Here is a 23,837-nt window from a genome sequence, read left to right on the forward strand (position 1 = left end):
AACGTGATGTTTGGCTACAACAAGATGGAGCAACTTGCCATACATCTAATGAATCTCTTCGTATGCAGAGATAATTTTTTGGTGATTGTCTAGTATCCAAGGATTTATGGCCCAGTCGCTCCCCCGATTTAACATCTGGAGATTTTTTTCTGTGGGGTTACTTAAAGGGGAAAGTATACCAAATGGGACCCAGAACATTGGAGGAGCTGAAACGAAACATTACACAGGAAATTAATAATATCAGTGCTGCAACCCTCAGGAAGGTATCTGAGAACATGATCAAGCGAACCAACTTATGTATCCAAGAAAATGGTGGACACTTCAAACATTTGCTTTAATTTGTAGTGATACCCACATTTCAGGGTTGCAAGGTGTATGTAATTTATTGCATATGTTCGAGAATTACCAACTTTCTCCTTTGTCGTTAAAAGTGCCTTAGTGTGATAGCCTGAGGTGAAACACGTCTGTTAGTGACACGTGACACCAACAGTGTTGCCAGTGACACTCGTAATATTGTGAAAACATCGATTTTTGGAACAGCCCATTTGTTCCCTTCTGCAATGTTTTTGAAACTTCGTCAAAGTTCTTTTTCTGTCAAATTCATTAGATGGCCATCCAAATTGTTCGTTGGTATTGTGAAATGTTGCAATAATTTACCTCAGTGAGTTCTGTGCATCAATATACACGATTTGCAAATATTTTTTTTTCCGCCTTTGGCAACACTTTGCTTATTTGTTATTAAAACATGCATGTTCTTACATATGTTTGTCTCTCTAAATTTTCCCAATATACAGGGCATTCTCTTGGCAGAAAGCGTTTCTTCTCATTCCGTTTCGCTATTCCGTTATATGGTCGTAAACACCGGGTTGCGTGACTTTTCGGACACTCTGTACTACTACTACTAATAATAATAATAATAACAACAACAATGTTTGTCCCAGCAGGTTCGAATCCCGGCTTGGGCATGGATGTTTGTGACTGTTCATTCTTCTATTTCATCATATCACTCATCCCCATCTTCGCAATTTAGCCAAACGTGGCACAAGAAGCAAAGTAAAATAAAACAAATCAATAATAATATTAATTTTGTAATAATATTATTAACACTACTATTATTATTAGTATTAGTATGTTTATCCCGGCACTTTCTTCCTGCCTGCACAGACAAAAATTTGTGGTTGTGCCTCGGATTGTAAATAGAAACTCAGCACCTTAAATTAAATATTTTAATTACATTATGTATACCATTTAATTGAATTATAATTTTTAGATGTTGGAATGACATAGACCCTTTATATTATGAAGATATTTGTGTGTGGATGTTGAGAGGTGGTAATAAGTAAGGTTGAAATAGAGAATACATCTGCTTGAATGTTTGGAAAGTTTGCCTTGAAAACCGGGAATTATACTTGAATTTTATCATGGTTCTAGAGTAGCCACCCTGTTCTGGTCACACAGAATTTTGTTCAGGTAGATGTAATATCAAGTGGACTCTGGACTGTGAAGAATTTTACATTTCTGTAAACATTTACCTCTTAAAATCAGGGACGTCATTAGGGGGAGAGGGACACTCCACTCACCCCCTCCAAATGTTTGCATTGTCGCGGCAAAGTAGTATTTTAGTATATTTTGCTAAAGTTTGAAACACTATTCTTGAATTTTCAGTGGCATAAACCCCAAGCAATGCATTTCTTTCTCATTTTCCTGATTCGTGCTTGTTACACAAACAGATGTACTGGTAGAAGATGCCATTAATGATTTTGTGGCCTGTCCCTTTCAGGGAAGTTGTAAACCTTTTGAAAACACATTTTTCCTTCCTGCACACCAGGGACCTAAGTCAGGTCACCCTTCCCCCTCCCACAAACATATTTCCGCTTGTAGCACCTTCTCTTCATCTGGCGCTGGACTGGCACCATTTCTGCCATGCCGAAACAGCACAGACAGGAAGATTTAGCTGCAGGTGGATAGATAGGACACTCTGGGTTAATTATTTTATGGTTCAGGAAGGATATCCACGTGTTTTTCAAATTGCAAGAGACAAAATTCTACCACTTGTCCCTTTTCTGGCACGGGGATGAATGACAGAGAATCCAGCAGGCAGTTCTTTCAAATTCGCACACACGCTAGACCCTCCTGTTGATCTGCAATGGAGGGAATGGCCACTCCCTGAAAATTCAGAGAAACATCAAATAGGTCGATTGGTTGCTACCGTGAAATTCACTTGAGGATTGAGATTTTATTGCTTTGACTTAGGTATCTCTGTCACTCCACAATTTGTTCCAGGTAAAGTAATAAGCCTTTGTAATGTACCAACTTCACATAGTTCCTTAGTAACTTCCCACGCATTTTCCAAAAATACCTCTGCCTCTTTTTCCAATACTCTGTTGATTTGGTGGACAATTGATGACTGTTAGCTAGTTTGAAGTAGGGTTTGGTGGTTAGCTTCTGTAAACATGAGAAGGTAGGATCACGATGTGTTTGTGATCTTGGTTTCGTACATCGCAAGTGAAATGTCGAGCTGCCTCCTTGTCTTCCTCTCGAAACAATGGAACAGGATCGACTGATTGACCAAATGTCCAACACATTGATGTTCTGAAAGGGCATCTGACTACCACACAGGATAATAGAATAGAATAGAATACTTCATTAGTCATTAGACAACATGATTGCAATAGACTTCGTCATAATAAGTATAATATAATATAAAAAATTACAAAGCAGAAGAAAATTAAAAATACATATTAAAATATTACACATTCAACAATACAGTTTGCAAATTAAACTACTGTTTTATTACAGCGAATGCAATTAAAAAATAGTACTTTATTTTTATTACAGTACAAGTCATGTACAAAAACCCATTTTACAGCTCTGTGATGCATTATGAGTAGACATTTACATTTTACAGGCCCTGACGGAAGTGTTCTTCAAATTCCGTGACACTATATATACAATATTATACTAATATATTATTAATGTGTTTACAAACTGCTTGTTTTCCAAATTACGTATAGAAGCTGGTAGCGAATTGAATAATCTGGGCTTGAATCCCAGAACAGTTGATCTCACATGTAATTAAGAATAAGTCGCATTTCCTTTGAGGAAGAAAAGGAGTTACGTAATAATTTTTTTACAGTATCCTCCCATGCTCTAGAAATATTACATAAAACTCCTGCATATCTTTTTGACTTTCTGTGATTTTTCTTAATTTATCCTTCACCTGCAAATGTGGAAGCTGCAACTGATGCTTAGGTGGCAAAGTTGACTGGACATACAAATATAATTAATCCCAAGTTATATAGCGAAAAATAGTTGCTTACATCATGAGATATAGAGGAGCAAATTACTTATCAAACTCTTTCTGTTATTTGCCTACTAGTGGGAGCAAGATTCTCCTACCCATGAGTGGTGAACTCAGTTCCTGCGATTTCAATGTGGCATTTTCTAATTTATTTCTATTTGGGCAGACACCTCCATGGTAGTGTCATTAGTATGGTGCACTACAATGCCAGGGGTCCCGGGTTCGAATCATTACCTGGGCATGGGTGTTCTTTGTGGTAGTCCATTTATCAATTTCATCATTTCATAACTCATCCTCATCTTCACAATTAGCCACAAAGTACCAGAAAAGCGAAGTAAAATAAACTAAATCAATCAATCATTTCGATTTGGTTATTTTTTGTCGTTTATCTACCTCTTGGGTTAAGTGGAACGATGAGAATGAATTATGACTTGAGGGGATTGTGATGGGCAGGCACCTGGACCAAACCTGGGACCTCTGGTTTCATAGTGTGTTATGGTCACGCATTGGGAGTGGAATTCTTTGTAAGAAAAACTGTAAAAGTAGGGTGAAAGGAAGCAACATTGGGGGATGAATAGAAAGACATTTTTTAGGTCCTCAACAAATTTATAATTTGTCAGTAAAATTAATTTTGAGAGACAAGGCCTGCCAAGTGGTTTTTCATTTGGTGATGCGTGGTCATCACATTGAGTCCCATCTCGTTTTGGGAGTGGAATTTGCTTCCATATTGCTTTCAAGTAGCTCCCCAATTGTCCTTACGATGTTGGACCAGCACAGAAATTTTGGACTTCCTACCAGGGATTGAACCTTGGACCTGTCATACCAAAGACGAGAGCGCAATCATTTGAGCACTTGGGTACTTTGTTATATCCAGTGTCATCATATATTCAGTTTTGAACACACAAATAAGATTAATTTTCAGAAATTAGATGTGTATAAAATTTCTCATATATCTTCATCATTCTTCAAACATTCAGATGCTGCAGAAGACTCGGGTATATTCTAAAGAACAGTGGTTAATGCGGTTGCCTTGTACTAAAGGGTACATATTTGATTCTGGTATAAACTATACACGAGATGCCTAGCTTGAACTCATTACACGCACATTTCATTTTCACGCTGCTCTTTTATATCTAATCCCACAGAAGAGGGTTTTCTCTACTTCTCAATTTTCTTCGAGCAAATTTACAAATCTAAGGACTAATGACATTGTTCCTGGCATCTCAGCTACTACACAGCTGACAAAATTGATCATGAACAGAAACTGCTTGGAAAAATGAACCGTGAACTTATTCCAGTGAACTACCTCTCTCCTTGTAACCGCCAAATGAATTTCTACAGATACAGTGTCAGGGTGGGCTCCATTAGTCTGAAAGAACGGAAGTCCTGGTTTGATTTGCACCACCCTAGTAATAAAATAGTTCACTTTTTCTCCTGCCTTGTATGAGCAGGGTGGCGACAGACCTGGAAAACCTGGAAAACCGGGAAAAGTCAGGGAATTTGAGGTGTCAAAAAAAGTCAGGGAAATGTCAGGGAATTTCGTCTTCATTCATTTTTTTTTTTTTTTTTTTTTTTTTTTATTTATTTAAAGATATCGTTATGGAACTCTGCACGGGAACAGGAAATCTCGTTCGCAAGTTTCGGCCTCAACTTTTCGGCCCCTTTTATGCGCAACACAATCACGGCGCCAGAAACCAGTGCTGGCAGGAGGAGAGAGAGAGAGAGAAATTTCTCTCGTTCGGGCTTCTCGGCGGGAATTTTAAATTCGAACACTCTTTGGAGGAAAATTGTTATAACTCGGGCACTATGGGAGCAATCTACTTCGGATAACTTTTGTTTTGCAGCTAAAACATCAGCGCATGCAACCGTGTACAATTCAGAACGCCGGACCGAGGAAGGGGGCTTGGGGGCACGACCCCCGAATTTCAATGGGGAAAAAAACGTAAATCTCTGTAGTTTGCCCCTTCTTGCCTCACTATTTTGGGGAGAGGTCGCGAACTAGTATTCTTTTCAAAGAATGGACATTTCTCAAAAGAATGAAACATATTTCATGTTCTTGTGTGCCATACAAGTTGAATAATAAGTCAAAATTGATTTTTTTTTACGAAAAATAGGTAATTTGCATTTTTGGAGGAAAATTGTTATAACTCGGGCACCATGGGAGCAATCTACTTCGGATAAGTTTTGTTTTTCAGATCAAACATCAGAGCATGCAACCGTGCACAATTCAGAACGCCGGACCGAGGAAGGGGTCTTGGGGGCACGTCCCCCGAATTTCAATGAAAAAAAATAAAATCTGGAATTTGCCCCCTCTTCTCCCACTATTTTAGGGATAAGGCGAAAACTTTAGTATTCCTTTCAAAGAATGGACATTTCTCAAGAGAATGAAACATATTTTATGTTCTTGGTTGCCATACAAGTCGAATAATAAGCCAAAATGTGATTTTTTTTTTTTACGAAAAATAGGTAATTTGCATTTTTGGAGGAAAATTGTTATAACTCGGCCACTATGTGAGCAATCTACTTCGTATAAGTTTTGTTTTGCATCTAAAACATCAGAGCATGCAACCGTGCACAATTTAGAACGCCGGATCGAGGAAGGGGGCTTGGGGGCACGTCCCCCGAATTTGAATGAAAAAAATTAAATCTGGAATTTGCCCCCTTTTCTCCCACTATTTTGGGGATAAGGTGCAAATTTTAGTATTCTTTCCAAAGAATGGACATTTTTCAAGAGAATGAAACATATTTTATGTTCTTGGGTGCCATACAAGTCGAATAATAAGCCAATATGTGATTATTATTTTTTTTTACGAAAAATAGGTAATTTGCATTTTTGGAGGAAAATTGTAACAACTTGGGCACTATCAGAGCAATCTACTTCGGATAAGTTTTGTTTTTCAGCTAAAACATCAGAGCATGCAACCGTGTATAATTCAGAACGCCGAACCGAGGAAGGGTTTGGGGGGCGCGACCACCGAATTTCAATTTTAAAAAAACATAAAAATCTGGAGTTTGCCCCTCTTCTCCCACTATTTTGGGGAAGAAGGCGCAAACCTTAGTATTCTCTTCAAGGAATGGACGTTTCCAAAGAGATTGATTGAAACATGTTTCATGTTCCTGGGTGCCATACAAGTTGAATAATGAGCCAAAATGTGAAACTCTGTTCGGAAATGTGGCATTGATATGTTGCGGAGAGGGGGAGAGGTTGGTCATCAATATGAATTTCCCAGGCTTGCTCCAGACCTGTGTCAGAGTTTCGACCCAAACATAAGAGTACGAAGTTCCAAAAAGCACATTCATTTCGTAATCAGCACCATGATACCATATGGTATCATCGGGGCAGTACAACCTTACTCTGATGATACCATATGGTATCATCGGGGGAGTAAAGGTTTAGTTTAGCCTCTAAATATTATGGGGAAAATGCATTGAATTATCATTTTTTCTTGTCCGTATGGGAGTAGTAAGGGGACTTGTCAACAGATGGAGGGGATAAGAGCGGATGGCGTCGTCCGATAGTAAGGCATTTTGTTGGGCAAACTGGAGGAACATGGGAAAAAATAGGTTCTATTAATACATACTACTTTTGTCGAATATCGCCACCCGACAAAGTATCTCACTACAACATGCGACACAAATTGCATGGACTGCAACATCCAACAAAAATCGCATGCATAAACAAGAAGAGCTTTAGACTGAAGATATGCTGCTGGAATTTTATTACTCTTCTGGCTCACTTCACCTTATTTAATGTAGCAGTGCTTACGAAGGTTTTCTTTCATCATCCTGACGTATTACTGGTTTCGCACAAGTTAACATACGTTTACAATGGCATTGCACTATTATTAGATATCAAGAAGAATCCAACCAAACGGGATATATATTGAATACTATGAAGAAAAAGTGAAACATAAATCTGCATTGGTGAACGTTATAAAAATTGGCAAGTGCATGCTCGCAACCTCAAATTTACTGCAACACTAGTATTGCAATGAAATTAATGCCACTCTCTGTCCTGTTTGTTTAAACTCGTGAGAGATGATAATTAATCTCTCACTGAGTGAAGTTAATGTCCAATATTATGAAATAAAATACTAATAATAAATACGTAAATATTTTAATATCATATTTACTCGAATCATTCAATCATCACTTTCTTCAAGAATTGACTTTTCTCTGCCAGTCCTGCTAAATTTTCACTGTCCATCTACAGATTTATACGAGGGGTGGCCAAAAAGTAATTTCCAATTAGTAGGGACATTGATTTTTCGCAAACGCGAAAACCGTGAAAAATGGTAATTGCTGCGAAGTTGTGTTTATGAATGTGCAGTGATGTCTGGACACATTTTTCAGCCGTTCGAAATATCGAAATAATGCGAATTTGGCATAAAATGTGAATTGTTGGTGCTTTTAGCGATTTTTTTAAAAAAAATGTCCTAAAACAACGAAAAATTCCATGAAATCCAAGATTCTTGTCTTTTCTAGGCCTTGTTTGTGTACATAGAACTTGCAAGATTTCCAACATTTTTTAGTTGGAATTTCATTTTCTTTTGAATTGCCATATCTTATTTATTTAGCAGTATACAACGTTTTTCTTTCTTTTCCGGGTGGAATACTAATCATGTTTATAATAACAATGAACTGTTCTTCGAAATCAAGAAGAATGCAACAAATCAGGGTATATCTAGTGAATGAAGTCATGACAACGTGAAACAGAAATCTGCATGGGTAAACGTTATAAAAGATTGACAAGTGCATTATCCCAACTTCAGTTTTCTGCTACACTCACATGTTAAGTCACCCTCATTTCCTCCACTCTTTTAACCTTATCACAAGAGATTAATCTGCCACTGATGTCCAATGTAAATAATAAGCAGATATTTTAATATAATAAATACTTGAATCAGTTAATCCTAAAAACATTTCCATTTCCTCAGTAACCGTTGTTTCTCTGCCAGCCCTAAACTTACACTTTTCGCCTATTGTTATTGGACTGGAGCTTTATTTCGGAAGCTGTTATCAAGTGTTTCTGTCTGATAAATTAGATACCTGTACAGTGCAGTAGATTCCTCTCCTATAAATTGCTTAAATTAAATATATATATATATATATACTGTATATATTACTCCCTTTGGCGACAATAATGGCAACTGCGTGTTGTCAGTTTCACACTACTTATATAGTGTGAAGGTTTGTACTGAAGAAGTGCCATTTGCAATTTAAGGAAACATGACACTTTGTTTTGTACGATTCCATTATTTGAATTTCAGAACTTGTAATCCTGAGGAGCAAGTTCAAGGATTAGTGTGTCTGGCGCCAAGCAGATTTTATGTGTTGCCAGGTGGGCATCGAACAAGCCGCGAATTCACCCTGCCAAAATCTCGCTTATGTGTTCAAGGGTTAATTTTTTTCCTTTACAGAGAAAGAGAAATAGCATGCAGGTCCTAAGAAGATACTGATATGAATCAGCGTATCTTAATCCACAGTTTCAAGTTTTGTTTCTGAGTATGAATCTATTATCTTTTTCCTTATGCTGCTATGAACCCAGAGATTTGAAAGGATGAAAGGAAACAACAAAATTTAAAACCAGCAAAGTGTAGATTTCTTGCAGCAGCGCAGCCAGCGTAAGCTTTTAACTGAACTTGGATTAGATCGCAGTTGGGTATTTATGTTGCGTGGTCGTTTTCTCTGTACGTGAAGATTGAGTAAGCAAGAGTAAAGCAGAATTGAGAAGTATAGCCTATGGTAAGTATTTATTTGTGTTTATTTTTTTAGATCACAATGATAAAGTATGTATCCTTTGGAACTGTCTGGTTGTTGTAAATTCATTCTACTTTTATTCATGTATCTGTATATTCCTCCTCGTATTTGATTGGCTTTCAGGAAAATAGTAGAAGGAAAACATTCAACATTGCTCAATATGTGTAATGTAAATTATGGATGTTCATCTGTTTCATCAATACATCATTCATCCTTCTTGTAGTGATGTAAAGTAACAAAAATAAATTGATAGTTCTTCTTTCTTTCTTTCCTTCTTTTTCCTTCCTTCCTTCTTTCTTACTTTCCTTCTCTCGTTCTTTCTTTCCTTCTCTTCTTCTTTCCTTCTCTCCTTTTTTTCTTTCCTTTGTTCTCTTTCCTTCGTTCTCTTTCCTTCTTTCTTTCTCTCTTTCCTTCCTTCTTTCTCTCTTTCCTTCGGAATAGAGAGAGAGAGAGAGAGAGAGAGAAAGAAAGAAGGAGAGAATAGATACATGGACTGTTAAATCCCTACCCTGTGTGCTCCAACTGATAGGGAAACGTTTCTTCTGACTAGAGATCTAGTTAACGGTGACACGAAAGTTGTCATTTGCTTGAACATCAAATTTCAGTAAACATATTATGCAATTTATATCGAGTGAGAAAGTATGATCAAATAATTAAAATAACCATTTATGTGTTCTCTGATGCTTGTGGTATGATTTTATTTACTTTTTCACTTCATGAACTGCTGTTCCATAGCTTAGTAATCTCCGCTCAATTATAGTACAGTATTTTTTTTCCTCGTTTTGCATGATTTCTTTCATATTGGAAAAAAAAAAGAGACTAATCGAAGCATCAAAGGGCCTCCCCGATGGCGCAGTGGTAGCGTCGTCGCCTTGCAGTCAAGGGGTCCCGGGTTCGATACCCGGTGGAGGCACATGGCACAGTGGTTCGGATCCCACTTTAAACCGTAGGTCCAGTCCCGATTAGCCTTACTGTGCATAAAGTGGACTTAAAACACCAACCAACTCGAAGCATCAAGACCTACGTGTTGTTTTAAAATTGTACAAGAGCACAGTTCGAATAAGATATGAAGCTATTTTTACTAACTTTTTCTTATCCAAGATAACCACAACGATGTTTTCAGAGTTGTAATTTTAATGTTTTCTCAATTTTCACAAATCCTGATAAATCGTCAGCTGAAACAAATATGGTTTGAAGGTAGCGAGCAGGAGAAAGAGGATAGTTTTCACACTGCTGAGAAATGAATGAAAGGTGGGAGAACAACGCAATGTCATATTGCCTCTTTTTTGTCCGGCGCCGGTAAAAGCTGCCGGTTTGTTCCCTCGGACAGCACACGTTGGACATTGACCGTAATCAAAGCATCACGTGATCACAAAAATTTCCTAATACCAAACTTAACTTGCATTATTTTCATAATTACAAATCTAATAATGCTAACGTTATTAGGTTAGGAGAGATTTAGGGCTTTTAGCTTTTAACCATTTTTATGGTCAGTATAATTCAAACTCAGTATCAGCACAATAGGTAGTAGCTATGGTGCTATATTGGAAAGGAAATTTCAATTTACATATGCTGATGAATTGTGTTTATATTCAAACAATAATAAATACCTTTATAATTATTATATTGATAAAAATAAAAAAAAACTAGAAACAACAAAAAGTACAAGAGCATTTATAACATATCAATGCTACACATAAGAAGAAAATATCTCTGTTATCTCCTTCCAGGATAAAGCAAGTCCTTGTATCCACAATTCTGAGCTTCAGTTTTCAAGATTCATCATCTGATCAAACCACATCCAAACGTAGAACATATAACTGTCACTCTATGCAACCTTCCTCCAAGCACTTATTTGAGGAACTGTAACATTTACAAGCCTGTCCGTTAAGGAAGATGAAAACAGATACTTATTCACTGCTTCCAATTCAACATGGCATCCATTATACATATCAGTGTCATTGCACAACTTTCGAATCTTTATCAGATTATATCATGATCAAAGTTCATTCAAGTCATAAAAGGCTTCTATATAACTTAAGCATCCAAGTTATTATCACATTGCCCAGTTTAATGCTTTAAAAGCAACAATTATTGTACAAATATATCACCATTCCATATTGCTAAATCTGTACTTATCTTTTTTCCATCCTGAGATCCTTTCCCAAGTCACAGACAACTAGTATCAGAGCAACTAGTTCAAGCCAGATCTTTTAGTATGTGCAATCTTCAATTGTTTTTGTTTTATATTTTTGTCCATAAGTGCTTAACAGCTTGAATGTTTGTGTTGCAAATGTACATATTTGCTCTGTTACAGCTATTTTACTATGTATATCACAATATACTTATCTAATGATTACAATTACCATTTTTTGAATGTTGATACAAAATACCAAGTATGACATCATATTATACATTGAACAATTTTAAAGAGTTGACCTTTGTGTATAAACCTTGAAGCCACTGCAAATGTACACAATTTCAATAAATTTAATTATAAATTTGAATGTATCATATCTTTCTTGTCTGAAAGAACACATATGATTGAAGATATTTGTTTTTCATATTGCCAGTCAAAAATAACTGTTATGACCAACTTATAAAAAATATTGCACAAATGTGGAACTTTGAACTTAGCCTAACCATTTTCAAATGTTGTTATGACAATGTATTATTTATATTGTCATAAGCTGCTAATTTGTGCGAGGTGTTCCATGCTGCATATGGATGTAGACATACGCAAAAGTTTGCGCTCTCTCTTCTTTGCGATTTAATCTCGTTTACTAATAAAAATAAATCGGAAAAGTTTGCAGTTTGTATGTATAGTTTCTTTCATTAATTTTCATGGTTACTAAAATGAGTAAATGCATCAGACTTGAAGGGTGAATCACCCTCTCTCTTCTGACCTAATTTGATTGCATTCGCAACTCCAACTCGACTTGGTCCAACGTGAAACTATTGCAGCATATGAACATGTACTGGATTAACCTTTTATTTTACTTCTTTTACTACTCCTGATTCATTTGAAGACTTCTTACTTGCCACTAAACGTTTAGTTTTATTTCATTGAACTGTTCAATGTTTTTTGAGGAAAATAAATCTAGCCCATGGTTTGTGAACATTTGCTAATTCCTTCAAAAAGTGGCTTGGTTCTAGACGGCAAAGATTGCAAATCTAAGGCGATACTTTTCTCGAGTTTAGAATACAGAAAGAAACAATAATGGGCAATTAAAAAAATAAGCCTATTCGAAGTTCAAAATTTCAAAAAAATGTTCACTTCGATTTATCTAAACTTTAGAATACGTACAGGTGCCGCGGTGGCTCAGTCGGTAACGCGTCTGACTACCATGCTAAAGGTCCCGGGTTCGATCCCCGGCCGGTTCAAATCCGGGAACTTTTCTAACGATGGAAGCGGCCCCGGCGCCCACCCAGCGTCGAATAACATGGGTACCTGGGGGAAACCCTGGGGGGTAAAGGCGGTCAGGGGCGTGATGCTGATCACATCACCCCCACTCACGACCGGATCAAGAAAGTGTGGGGCGTTACCCCCACACCCCCTATACGCCTTCATGGCGTGGTGCTATGCACAGGGGAACACTTTACCTTTTTTTTTTTACCTTTATATGCGTATAATTTGCTAGCCTATGTATAAATAAATTATACAATACATTTCTCGTGGAAGAGGTATTGTATACTTGAAGTAAATCTCTAAATAATCCTTATTCATTCAGTAACGTCATAAAATTTCTAGTTCATATTAAGATTTACACATAATTCAATAATATTAATATAAAACATTTCTCACAAAATATTGCCCTCATTTTGTCATAATTAAAGGTTTTGTATGTTTCCAAGGTTTATATATTTGCAAGGAATAAAGGTAAATCTCTCTCCTGTGCATTGCACCATGCTACGAAGGCACAAGGGAGGGGGGTGGAGATACAGGGCTCCACATATTCTGTCTTAGCTATAGTTGATGTGAAATGATCAACACCACACTCCAGCCACCTTTGAAGAGATATTTAAGGAAACTATTCCCATCTGAAATCAAACGCCATGGAAACAATGAGAATCTATGTACAAGTATTTGTTCTTTTTGTGTCGTCTTTATGTTTCTTTCTTTATTCTTTGTTATTGTACGAACATTTAGTATGTATATGTATCCATCGGGGTTAGGTGGCAGAACAGCCACAGGCTGAACCTCGCCCTTTAATAAAGGAAATTGAAGTGTTCCTAGAACAATGCACTTGGAGATAAATTACATTGTATGATTTTTTTTAATATTCATTAGAAAATAATTCATAAACTGAAAATACAAATTTTGATTTTCAAAAATATGAGAAATTGAGATTCCCATTAATAACAACTTCTTGATGTCTAGAGTGCTGTTTTTACATTTTACTCGGTGCAAATCTCATTCTTGTATCATGGTAGTGAATTTTTTATATATATATAAATTCAACACTCTTTCAAAGTGTATTTTTAGTAGACATATATATAGCTGTACAGAAGAGAAGTTTTAATTCACATTCACACTGTAATCAAGAAATTCCGACGTCCATTCTCAATAGTCCAGTCCACACTAGCTCACAGGAAACTGTACCAAAAAATATTTCATCCACATTCAATGTATTTAGGACAGGTATTGAGTGAATCTTTTTTTACCGTTGTTGCTGTGAAGAACATTTGAAAAAGATATTACTGAATGAGAACTAATATTACTAAAGCACATTTTTGTGCCATTGTGTTTCCTCTATTATTTATTTTTTCTTAATCGTGCTTGTGGAGGTGAAAATACAGAGTTCAGTTTATTCAGTTTTCTGCACAAACACTATAGGAAATACAAAACTCGGACAATAAATGGCATTATTACTATTTGAATACTATTTGTTGTAGTTTAGTCATACTCCGAAATTATAGTCATGTGCTAATGTTGTTCAGCAATCCTGCAGCGTCAAATTCAGCACATTCAAGTGTTTGGTTTTAGAAATTGATAGTAGAGCATTGTTACAGAATATGAAATACGCTAGTTGCGTTTCTGGTTGAGACACTATCACTTTCTAAAAATACATTGTATGAAATGCCATATTTTCAATGTATTGTATTCAAGATTTGTTATGTTCTTTAGTTTGCAGATAAATAATAAACAGCAATAATTATGACTCTCTTTTTTTTCTTATTATTTTCAGCTAGGAATTCAAGAAACATGTCGAAGTATAGAAAGACTTCTTTTAACCCAAACTGGGCTTCAGATCCATCATTTTCTTGGATCCGGGAGGTAGCAGGTGACAAGTTTTCCGCTCGATGCACTCTCTGCAATACTACATTTGCACTTAGTAACATGGGTAAGCAAGCAGTTGTAAGTCATATGAAAGGAAAGAAACATACAAATTCAGTTTCTAACACCGAAAAAACGCCTTCCATCGCAGCTTATTTAATAAAAGACCAAAAGTTACCAACTTCAGGAGGAACAACTCTTCAACAAGAACCTTCAGCAGGACCTAGTACTACTTCAGCAAATTTGGATCAAGGATCAGAAGCTATGACAGAAACAGTGCAAAGTTCTCATGGCATAAAGGGATATCTTCTAAACTATGAAATAATAAAAGCAGAGGTGCTGTGGTGCATAGAAAGTGTGATGACACATACATCAATGAGGACTGCTGGTAAGGATGTGAAATTATTTAAGGCTATGTTTTCGGACAGTAAAATTGCACAGAAAATGCAACTTCAACGTGATAAAATAGCATACACTTTAGTTCATGGACTTTCGCCATATTTTAAAGATAAACTTATTCACAAGGTTTCAGAGTGTAATTTTTTTGTTGTGGGCTTTGATGAGTCTCTAAATAAAGTGTCTCAAAAGCAGCAAATGGACATAACTGTTCGATTCTGGGACAAGGAGCAAGACCAAGTGTGCACAAGGTATTTAACTTCAGCATTTTTAGGACACACTACAGCTTCAGAACTCCTATGCGCAATAAAAGAGGCACTATCACCACTCAGCTTACATAAAATAGTGCAGGTTTCAATGGATGGACCAAATGTTAATTTTCGTCTGTTACAGGACCTTAAGTTGGACTTGAAAAGGGATCCCAATGATCCCATAATAATGGATATTGGAAGCTGTGGCTTACATACAATGCACTTAGCATTCAAAACTGCAATACAGACAACTGATTGGAGAATTATTGAGTTCCTAAGAGCACTTTATAATTTGTTCAAGGATGTGCCAGCCCGACGAGCACAGTATATATATTATTCAAACTCAAATGTTTTCCCACAAAAGTTTTGTTCTGTTCGTTGGCTCGATAATACTGGTGTTGCTCAAAGAGCAATTGATATTTTACCTCACATAATAGCATATGTTAGAGGAGTCTAAAGCTGACAAGAAGACACCTACCACAGTAAGCTTTAAAACTGTAGCAAAAGTATTGGAGGACAAGATGCTTCTTGCAAAACTTACATTTTACAAGTCACTTGCATCAGAGTTAGAACCATTTTTAAGAGAATTTCAAAGTGATGCACCCCTTGCACCTTTCCTGTATGATACCATGTCATCTGTTTTGAAAAATGTGATGAACAGATTTGTAAAATCTGAAGTTCTTAATGCAAGTTCATCCTGTGTTGAGGTAGATGTCACAAACAAGGAAAACCTGCTTCCTGCAACACACGTTGACCTTGGATTTGCCACCCGAAATGCTATCAAGAAAAGTCAGCCATTAAAAGAGTGTGATGTGTTAAGTTTTCGCAAAGATTGCAGGAGATGTTTACAGAAGCTTGCTTCCAAACTTATTGAGAAATCCCCACTGCGATATAAGTTGACAAAAGCAATATCATGTCTAGACCCTAATGTAGCTGCAAATTCCGTGGTAGGTGCAAGGCGTCTACATTGTCTTTTGACACATTTTGTGGAAAGTAATTGGTTGGATGGCACAAAAGCAGACAGAATTATACGAGAATTTAAAGAATTGTGCTCCAAACCCTATGTTAATGAATCACTGAAGAAATATAGTAGAAGAACTGAGCGTGTGGATAAATTTTGGGTTGAGATTTTGGAGAATCAGTTCAAGCAACTGAAACTACTGATTGAAATGGTTTTGATCTTTTCGCACGGAAATTCCAACTTGGAAAGAGGATTTTCTATCAATGCAGAATGTCTGGCAGATAATATGAAAGAAGAAACACTAGTTGCAAGGAGGATTATTTATGATTCTGTAATTTCTGTGGGTGGAATTGAAAATGTATCAGTTTCCAAAAGCATGATGTGTGCAGTAAAGAATGCACGTACACGTTTCTCAGAAGCGTCTAACAGGCGCCGCAGAGAAGAAGAACTCAAAAGCACAGAAGTTGCACATAGAAAACATTCAATAAAAATGGTACGAGATCTTGAAGCAAAGAAAGCAAAAGTAATGGAAGATGCACAGAAAGAAGTCAACATGATCAATGATGAAATTGAAAAGTTAAAAAAGTAGACTACTATTCTTAATGTTCTGTTTTTGTCATTACGTGTTTTTTTCCGTGTGTGGGGGCATGCAAAAATTGACTCTTGTTAAAAAAATAATAATGATGAACATAAATAAATAGCATAATATATGACAAAATATAAGGTTCAAGAAGTATTGTGTACATAGTTAACAGATTCTCTGAGTGTTGTTCTGTGTGCCCATTATTAAAAGGTGTTCTCTTTTAACATGAATATATTTTTAAGTGACGTTTGAAATTTGACATTAACCAAATTATTGAGTAAGGAATTGGAAGAATGAATGACTAGGTGAGTATTACTATATTTGTAATATCTTTTTTCACTATGGTATGGTGCTAAATAAAACAACTAATTTGGTTTAATTTCATTTAGTTGTAAATTTAAAAATAGCCATATTGTTGCAGATATATTATTTAAAACTACCTGCATGTGAAAAAATCCATGTAAAATTCTTTAGTTTGTGAATTATAATAATTTTATAGATTCACTATTTTCCAGTTTGAATATAAATCATTAAGAAATGAGGTAAATTTCTTGCAAACTAATACAGGTATTTACCATATCCATACCTGAAAGCTGTGTTTATTATTTCCATTTACTAAGACGAGGATTTAGTTTATAATTGTCAGGGAAAAATACAAAATTTGTCATGGAAAACCTGGAAAAGTCAGGGAATTTCATTTTTGCTTGTCTGTAGCCACCCTGATGAGTGAGTGGTTGACTCAGTCTCACTAATGAAGGTTCCATGTCTGAGTTTCGACCTGGGTATCATAGTTTGTAAATGTCACTTGATTGGCATTTACTTCTATTGTTGCAATTAGCCAAAAGTGCAGAAAAACAATGGAAAATAAGAAAAATACGAGGGAAAGTAAAAAAATAAGGTTCCCAACTTATAGACTTTTGTATACTATATGTTAATGGACATTTTTACATGTGCAACGAAGATACATCCTTCCACTATTTTTCAACGTAGTCACCTTCTCTGTTGAGGCACTTGTCTAGGTGAGAAATCCATTTGCCAAACCTTTATCGATAGAAGATGGAATCTTGACCACAAAGATGTTTCACTCTTTAAGTGACACTCGTCGATTAGCCCACAAACCCTCCTTAATTGCAGGGACCGCATCTTCTGACGTGGAAGGACGTCGGCTCCTTTCCTCATATTTCATACTCATGAGACCACTGAAATCCTGACACCACTTATGCACATGCTGCACATGTGGACCATGAACAGCTTGTAGTTCATTTTGAATTTCTATTGGTAATAACGCTTATGCCCATAAAAACAGAATAACTGATCGCACCTCCTCTTGTGTCCACACAGACAGTGCAGCAGCCATTTTGAATGTGAATTATTCAGAATGTATGTCGAACTGAAACTGGAAACTCCTGCCTCATAGACATCAAGGTATAAGCTTCCTCTTGACCAGGAAGCAGCTCTACCTGGAATATATAAAGAAAAATGTGCATTAGGGAACCTTATTTTTTTTTACTTCCCCTTGTGCAAATATAATTTCCTTTGTCTATTTCATTTTGTTTTATGTTTTGTACAGAGAATTTGGTAATATTTATTTAGTTAAAGCTGAACTTACAATCTTGGGTCAACAGAATTTTATAATAAATGTATCTAGTGACAAATTGAATATACATTTGTGGCATGCGGCTACATTACTTATAATATAGAAAATACAGAATCCAGGAACATAAGTCAGGCTTTCATTAAGCATTTCCATTCTATCAAACATGTATCTTTGTGTCAAGTCTGCAAGAAATTGGTCCTAAGAATAACTTGACAATGTCCAAAGTGTGTGCTTTTATTATTAGTTTTTCCTCTCCATAAAAAAAAAAATCTGTAGTGTTTCTTTCTGAATGACTTCGTTCTAAATATGTTGAATAATTCTGTATCGTTTCTTGCAGGTTTTAGGGTTGTATGCCTTGGTGTTCATGGTGGCCCTACCAACTGTTGTTGGAATGTGGTGGTACAAGTCAATTCGTTATTCAGGTGATCAGGTAAGTTTTACCTTCATACAAGAATATTGCCCTGTGTTGTTTAATTATAAGTCAGGACTTTGATTCCTCTTTTCCCAAAATCTGTGTTACTCTATTCAGTTTTTGGTGTTATTTTTCTCCAAATTGGTAGTTTCACTTGAGCACAATTTTGTGCTGAATATTTTCAATTTATTTTACTGTAAAAACCTAACCTTAGATATTGGTACACACAGAAGCTGTGCTCTGTAGAAGTGTAAGGAAAAATGCAATCGAACATGGGTCTCTGGAATGCTGTACCATTGCTCTACCAGCTGAGCCATGGAACCAGGGCTGCTTTGATAAAACAGCAGTATAGTATGGTTAAATTTAATGATTACATTGACTATTCAATTTATAATTTTTTTAAAATAATTCTTGAATCTTTCCTTGTAGAGGTTTTCTTCAATCCCTGAATATGAGAGTAATGTTAACTCTTAAAAGCTCGGAAACCTTTCCGGAAATCACCTGGCTGATTGCCCAAGAAAACCTCTTCTATACATAATTTGTTCCTGTCATACTAAATTATAGTTACATAATTATATAAGAAAACCTTAATAATATCAACTTGGAGTATTCAAGCATACATGAACATCTAGGTTATGTTGTTCACCCAGAATTTATAAGGTGTATATACTATTGTTATTTCCAATCTTAATTTTGTGATACTGACGAGATATTTTCATTTTTCAGGTTTTGTTAGACACAACTCAGATGTATTACTATTTTTTCCACAAGACACCATCTATGCCTCTTAAAAGAGCATTAATGATTTTGGCTGCATCTTTAGAATTTGAAAAAGGTCACAACTCGGAGATCCAGGAGAGATCTACGGATAACGTTGAAGTGCCTATGGTGAGCGACTTTTATTTTTTGCCATTTCTGAAATCAAAATTGATTTTATATTTGCTAGGACTGAACCAATACTGACAGTCTTATAGATTACCAGCGATACCAAAACTTGAAAAATTTTAACAATTTAACATAGTCCAGAATATTTATAAATTTTTGTGTACTGTTGCTGCCCTGCACAGTTACCATGCAGTCTAAGGCGTCACATTTTGCACTCTGGCTACAAGACACACGCAGGTTCAAGTCTCCTGGGGGAGAAGCTTAACGACTTTTCTCCTGAGATTTCGGGCTGTATGGTGCCGGTGGCCATGTGCCATCGTGAGAAAATTGGGGGAGCTGTGAACGAGTAGCATAACCCAGTCATAAAAACCTATAATGAGGGGGGAGGGGTTTGTCGTGGTGACCATGCATCACCCCATAACTGTTTGGATGATCTCTTACCTCAGCAAGTGGGAGTGGTGCTGGCAGTTGGTAAGTATGCCCTGGCTCTCATTGGCTGTTGCACCATGGGCTGTTATTGTTATTATTATTATTAGTGCTGACAGAAATTTATATCCCCCTGTTTCCTTGACTCTTTAAAATTATTTTTTAATAAATAGCTTATGACCTGAAAATGTTATTTTCACAGTGACAAATAACATTTGAGACTTTTCTCCATAATTTTAATGGTCAATTGCTCTACCAGCCTTCCTTCTCTACATTGTGCCTACCAACTTATTGCATTCTTCTGCACTTATATCAGACCTTACAAATGGAATGTTATCTTGTTGTTTCCATACACGTACATTTGGAGACTTATACTTTGCCAGTCTTGCCCCAATAGTGTTCTACAGGTTTTCCTAATGGTGCACATTTAACTTCTTTCTCTGACAGAACAAAATTTGTCTGTTCTTTATGGAGATTGTAGCTAGGATTGGTTTCCTTAATGCACTATAGGAATCTCTCTCAGGACCAGGAAACAGTTAGGGAACTTCAAAAGATTCTGTCGGGCTATCAACCAGGTGAGTTGTGGAGAGGATTCCAGAGTAGAAGTGCTGTGCTGAGTGTCAACCCGGTTTATATGAATTTGGAGATGGAGGCTCCCGGTGAAGATGGTCTACTGCGTTGCTCTGCTGGAACACACATACACCGGGTTGATGCTCAGGACTGCACTTCTAACCTGAAGATGAGAGTGACATTAGTTCTCAAAAGCTTTGAATCCTTTCCACAACTCACCTGGTCGATATCATGAGAGAATCTTTTCATCATTCATCGCCAGGAGAGCTTCAAGACTTACTTAGTTTTTGAACTTATTATGTACATGTGATATCAATACTTCTCATTAATTTGTAGAATTGTTTTTGGAAAATGACATGACTCTGTCACAAGGTGAAGTTTTCCTTGAACATCCACTTTGTTGTTTTTCTTGCTTATGTGTAAAGCTTGTGTAGTTTCTCTACTAAATCTGCCACTGTTCTTCATACTGATAACTTGTCATTTTATAGCATGGATTTTTTTTTGCCTATTGTTGATGGACCACAGAAACTTCACCCATACCCCTTCAGTTTCTCACATGGCTGACTCAATATATTCAAAATGTAGAGCAACGGAAAGATGTTTTGTGACATCTATGAATCGCAGACAGAACCATAATTTTAAATTGTATTTGTCTCGCTGCTCAATGGCACAATTGCATGTAACGTTGAGACTTATAATCTTAACATGTTTTGCAATCATCTTAAGTTTTTTAGTTTATTGTTACTTTCTAATGTGTTGTGTTTATTTTGGGCAGGTCCCTTTACAACTTGCACTTTTAACTTTTCTCTAGGGGCTTCTTACACCCCCTGTTTTAACATCTTTAGTAAAATATTTAGATAAGGGGATTTTTCTCCGTATGGCCCTATGTGCCAACCCACCCACCAATTTGAAAGTAATCAATTATACTACGTAACCAGTGATAAAATCTGATTGAAGAACTTCAAATGCATGAAAGAATAGTTGAAACATGGGGGAATTAATCATCATGCAGGAGACGTGGGTTCAATTCCTACAGTGAGTGATCTGAGGTGGGAATTTTTCCACACCTTCTTGATCTTGATTATAACTTAAGGTGATGTGATCAGTGTCATTCTGCAACTGCAGAACAAAACTCTCATTACTGGTCAGAGCAGAATCCCCATCAACTGCATCAATGCCTGTTACACAGATTTACCCATTTGTGATTACTTCCTGTGGGGGCACCTAAAACATGAGGTGTATGCAAGCCTGCCATGCACCAAAAAAAAAACAAAAAACATCCATATGGAAATTATAAACATTCCTATTCAGATGTTGAAACATGCCATTTCTGTTGCAGGTTACCTGAGTGTCAACAACGATATGTGGGTCACCTGCAGGACATAATTTTCAAACCATGCAAGTGATTTTGACTGCATATTTATCAAATGGCAGTGTGTAAAGGGGTAGTTGATGTGCTTTTTTTGTAATGTGAATTTTTTTCTAATAAAATGTAATATTAGTTTTGTTGGATTTTAAAAAAAGCCCATTTTTATGGCACACACTGTACTTAAGAATATGTAACAGGAGTCCCAACTTTTCGCTCAAAAAATATTCAGCATTTAAGTAAGATCTTTTGCAGTGGTGTTCTGGTTGGTTGGGTGTCTTGACTTCCACACTGGAGACCCAGGTTCGATTCCTGGGGTGGGTGATTTAAGGTCAGACTTTTTCTGGCCTTTTCCCGCATAAAGCAGCTCTGGGGCTCACCCAGCCTCAAATCAGGCTATCTTGGGGGTAACCCTGGAGTAAAGGCACCCGAATTGTGGTGATGATCACATCATCTCCAAAATGGCAGAGATCGAGAATGTGTGGGCCCTACCCCCAGACCTCCTAAATGTGCCTTCATGGGATGGTGAAAATTTAACTTACCTTATTTAAGTAAGATAAAAACATTGCAGAATGGTGTGGAGATTTATTTGAAACAACGTGGAAAAATCCTGGAATTTGTTTGGCAAAATGAATGGGAACCCTACTTAAGTATCAGCATGTGATGTGACATTGATTTAATTAATTTTATGTAACACTGGGTCATAATGCTTTCATCATTTAATTGCAGCTAATTAAACAAATTCCAAACTTAGGGGAGAAGAACAAGGAGCGCCCATTGTGCTACGGCTACTCCATAAAGGCTCGTGCTCTACTATATGCACACTTGTCACGAACGTCACTTCCAGCGAAATCTTTAGATATTGATCGAATGATTATTGTGAAGAAATGCCCCTACTTGATACAGGAAATGGTGAATTGTGTGTCTCAGCTTATTTTGCTAGCATATGCCCGAAGAAGTAAGTTCTCCATCACACTAATCATTACACTTATTTTTCATCTAATTCGTTGCTATTCTAACATAGGGACGTAAGTGTTAATTTTATAAAAATATAAAAATGTTAAAAAACTTACGTGAGTGAGTATAAAAGTTGCAGACGACGTTTCGCGAAGCTACGCTTCGCTTCTTCAGGTCACTTTTCAGTATATAAAATACTTCGTCAAGAACATAAAAAATCCAGGATTAGGTTAAAGAGGGTGATAGGAAATGGAATTTAAAAATACCTGAAGTTAAAACTGCCATGTAGGCTAAGAGATAATGCTAAAAGATTAGTGTGCCCGTATTACCATATTGAAGGAATGGCTGTAGTAGCGTACGAATGCTACATTCCTTCCAATGAAAACTCCACAGACTCCGAAGCAGCGCGGGCCACTTCCGGCGTGACATGGAATTTAACAGACTCACTACTATTATTTCCCCACCGCTTAAACATGTGAATCCAGGCTTCATTCAAGTTACCGCCATGCCTGTTTAATTTTTTCCCTCTATCAACACAAATATTTGCGGCCTCGTGAACGTTCAAATCAGGTTGTTTATGAACCGTTCTTACAACTTCTCTTTTTCCAACCTTATGTTTAAATTCTAAAATATGTTCAGAAAGCCCGGTCTTCGGAGATAGTTCCCTAATATCCTTGTCATGCTCGTCCCAACGAGTTCCCATGCTTCTTCCAGTTTGTCCAATATACGCTTTATTACAAGAACAAGTAATCTTATATACGCCCTTCTCATCTCTGACATCTTTTCGCCCTTTTCCATCCTTTTTATATTCAGTAAAAAATTCCTCGATATTTCGGGGAGCTCTCATTCCCCCTTTTATCCTGAAGCCTTTTAGAATTTTGTCAAACTTTTCGGATACCCCTTTTACATACGGGATGCCGACGTATTTGTATTCTGTTTCCCCTACCTTGTTATTCTTACTTATCCCCTTCTTTCCACCTTCATTGTTCAAGACTTTAAGTGCCCCCTTCTTTATTCTCCTCATTTCCTCTACTTTATAACCATTTCTTAACCCCACCTTCATAATCCAATTTTCTTCTTTCTCTCTTTCCTCC

The 23,837-nt window shown here is 36.6% G+C and overlaps 1 protein-coding gene across 1 annotated transcript in view; it reads left to right on the plus strand.

Annotated features, from left to right (window-relative positions):
- Sec63 (translocation protein Sec63) overlaps window positions 1–23,837 on the plus strand; it is a 63,786-nt gene that overhangs the window by 17,426 nt on the left and 22,523 nt on the right. The window contains exons 6-8 of the mRNA XM_083138315.1: window positions 18,465–18,557; window positions 19,266–19,427; window positions 22,516–22,814. Coding sequence (XP_082994441.1) covers window positions 18,465–18,557; window positions 19,266–19,427; window positions 22,516–22,814 — 554 coding nt within the window. The remainder of the gene's footprint in view (window positions 1–18,464; window positions 18,558–19,265; window positions 19,428–22,515; window positions 22,815–23,837) is intronic.

The sequence above is a fragment of the Lepisma saccharinum genome, chromosome 16 (assembly GCF_977018435.1).
Source record: "Lepisma saccharinum chromosome 16, izLepSacc3.1, whole genome shotgun sequence".
Taxonomy (NCBI): Eukaryota; Metazoa; Arthropoda; class Insecta; order Zygentoma; family Lepismatidae; genus Lepisma; species Lepisma saccharinum.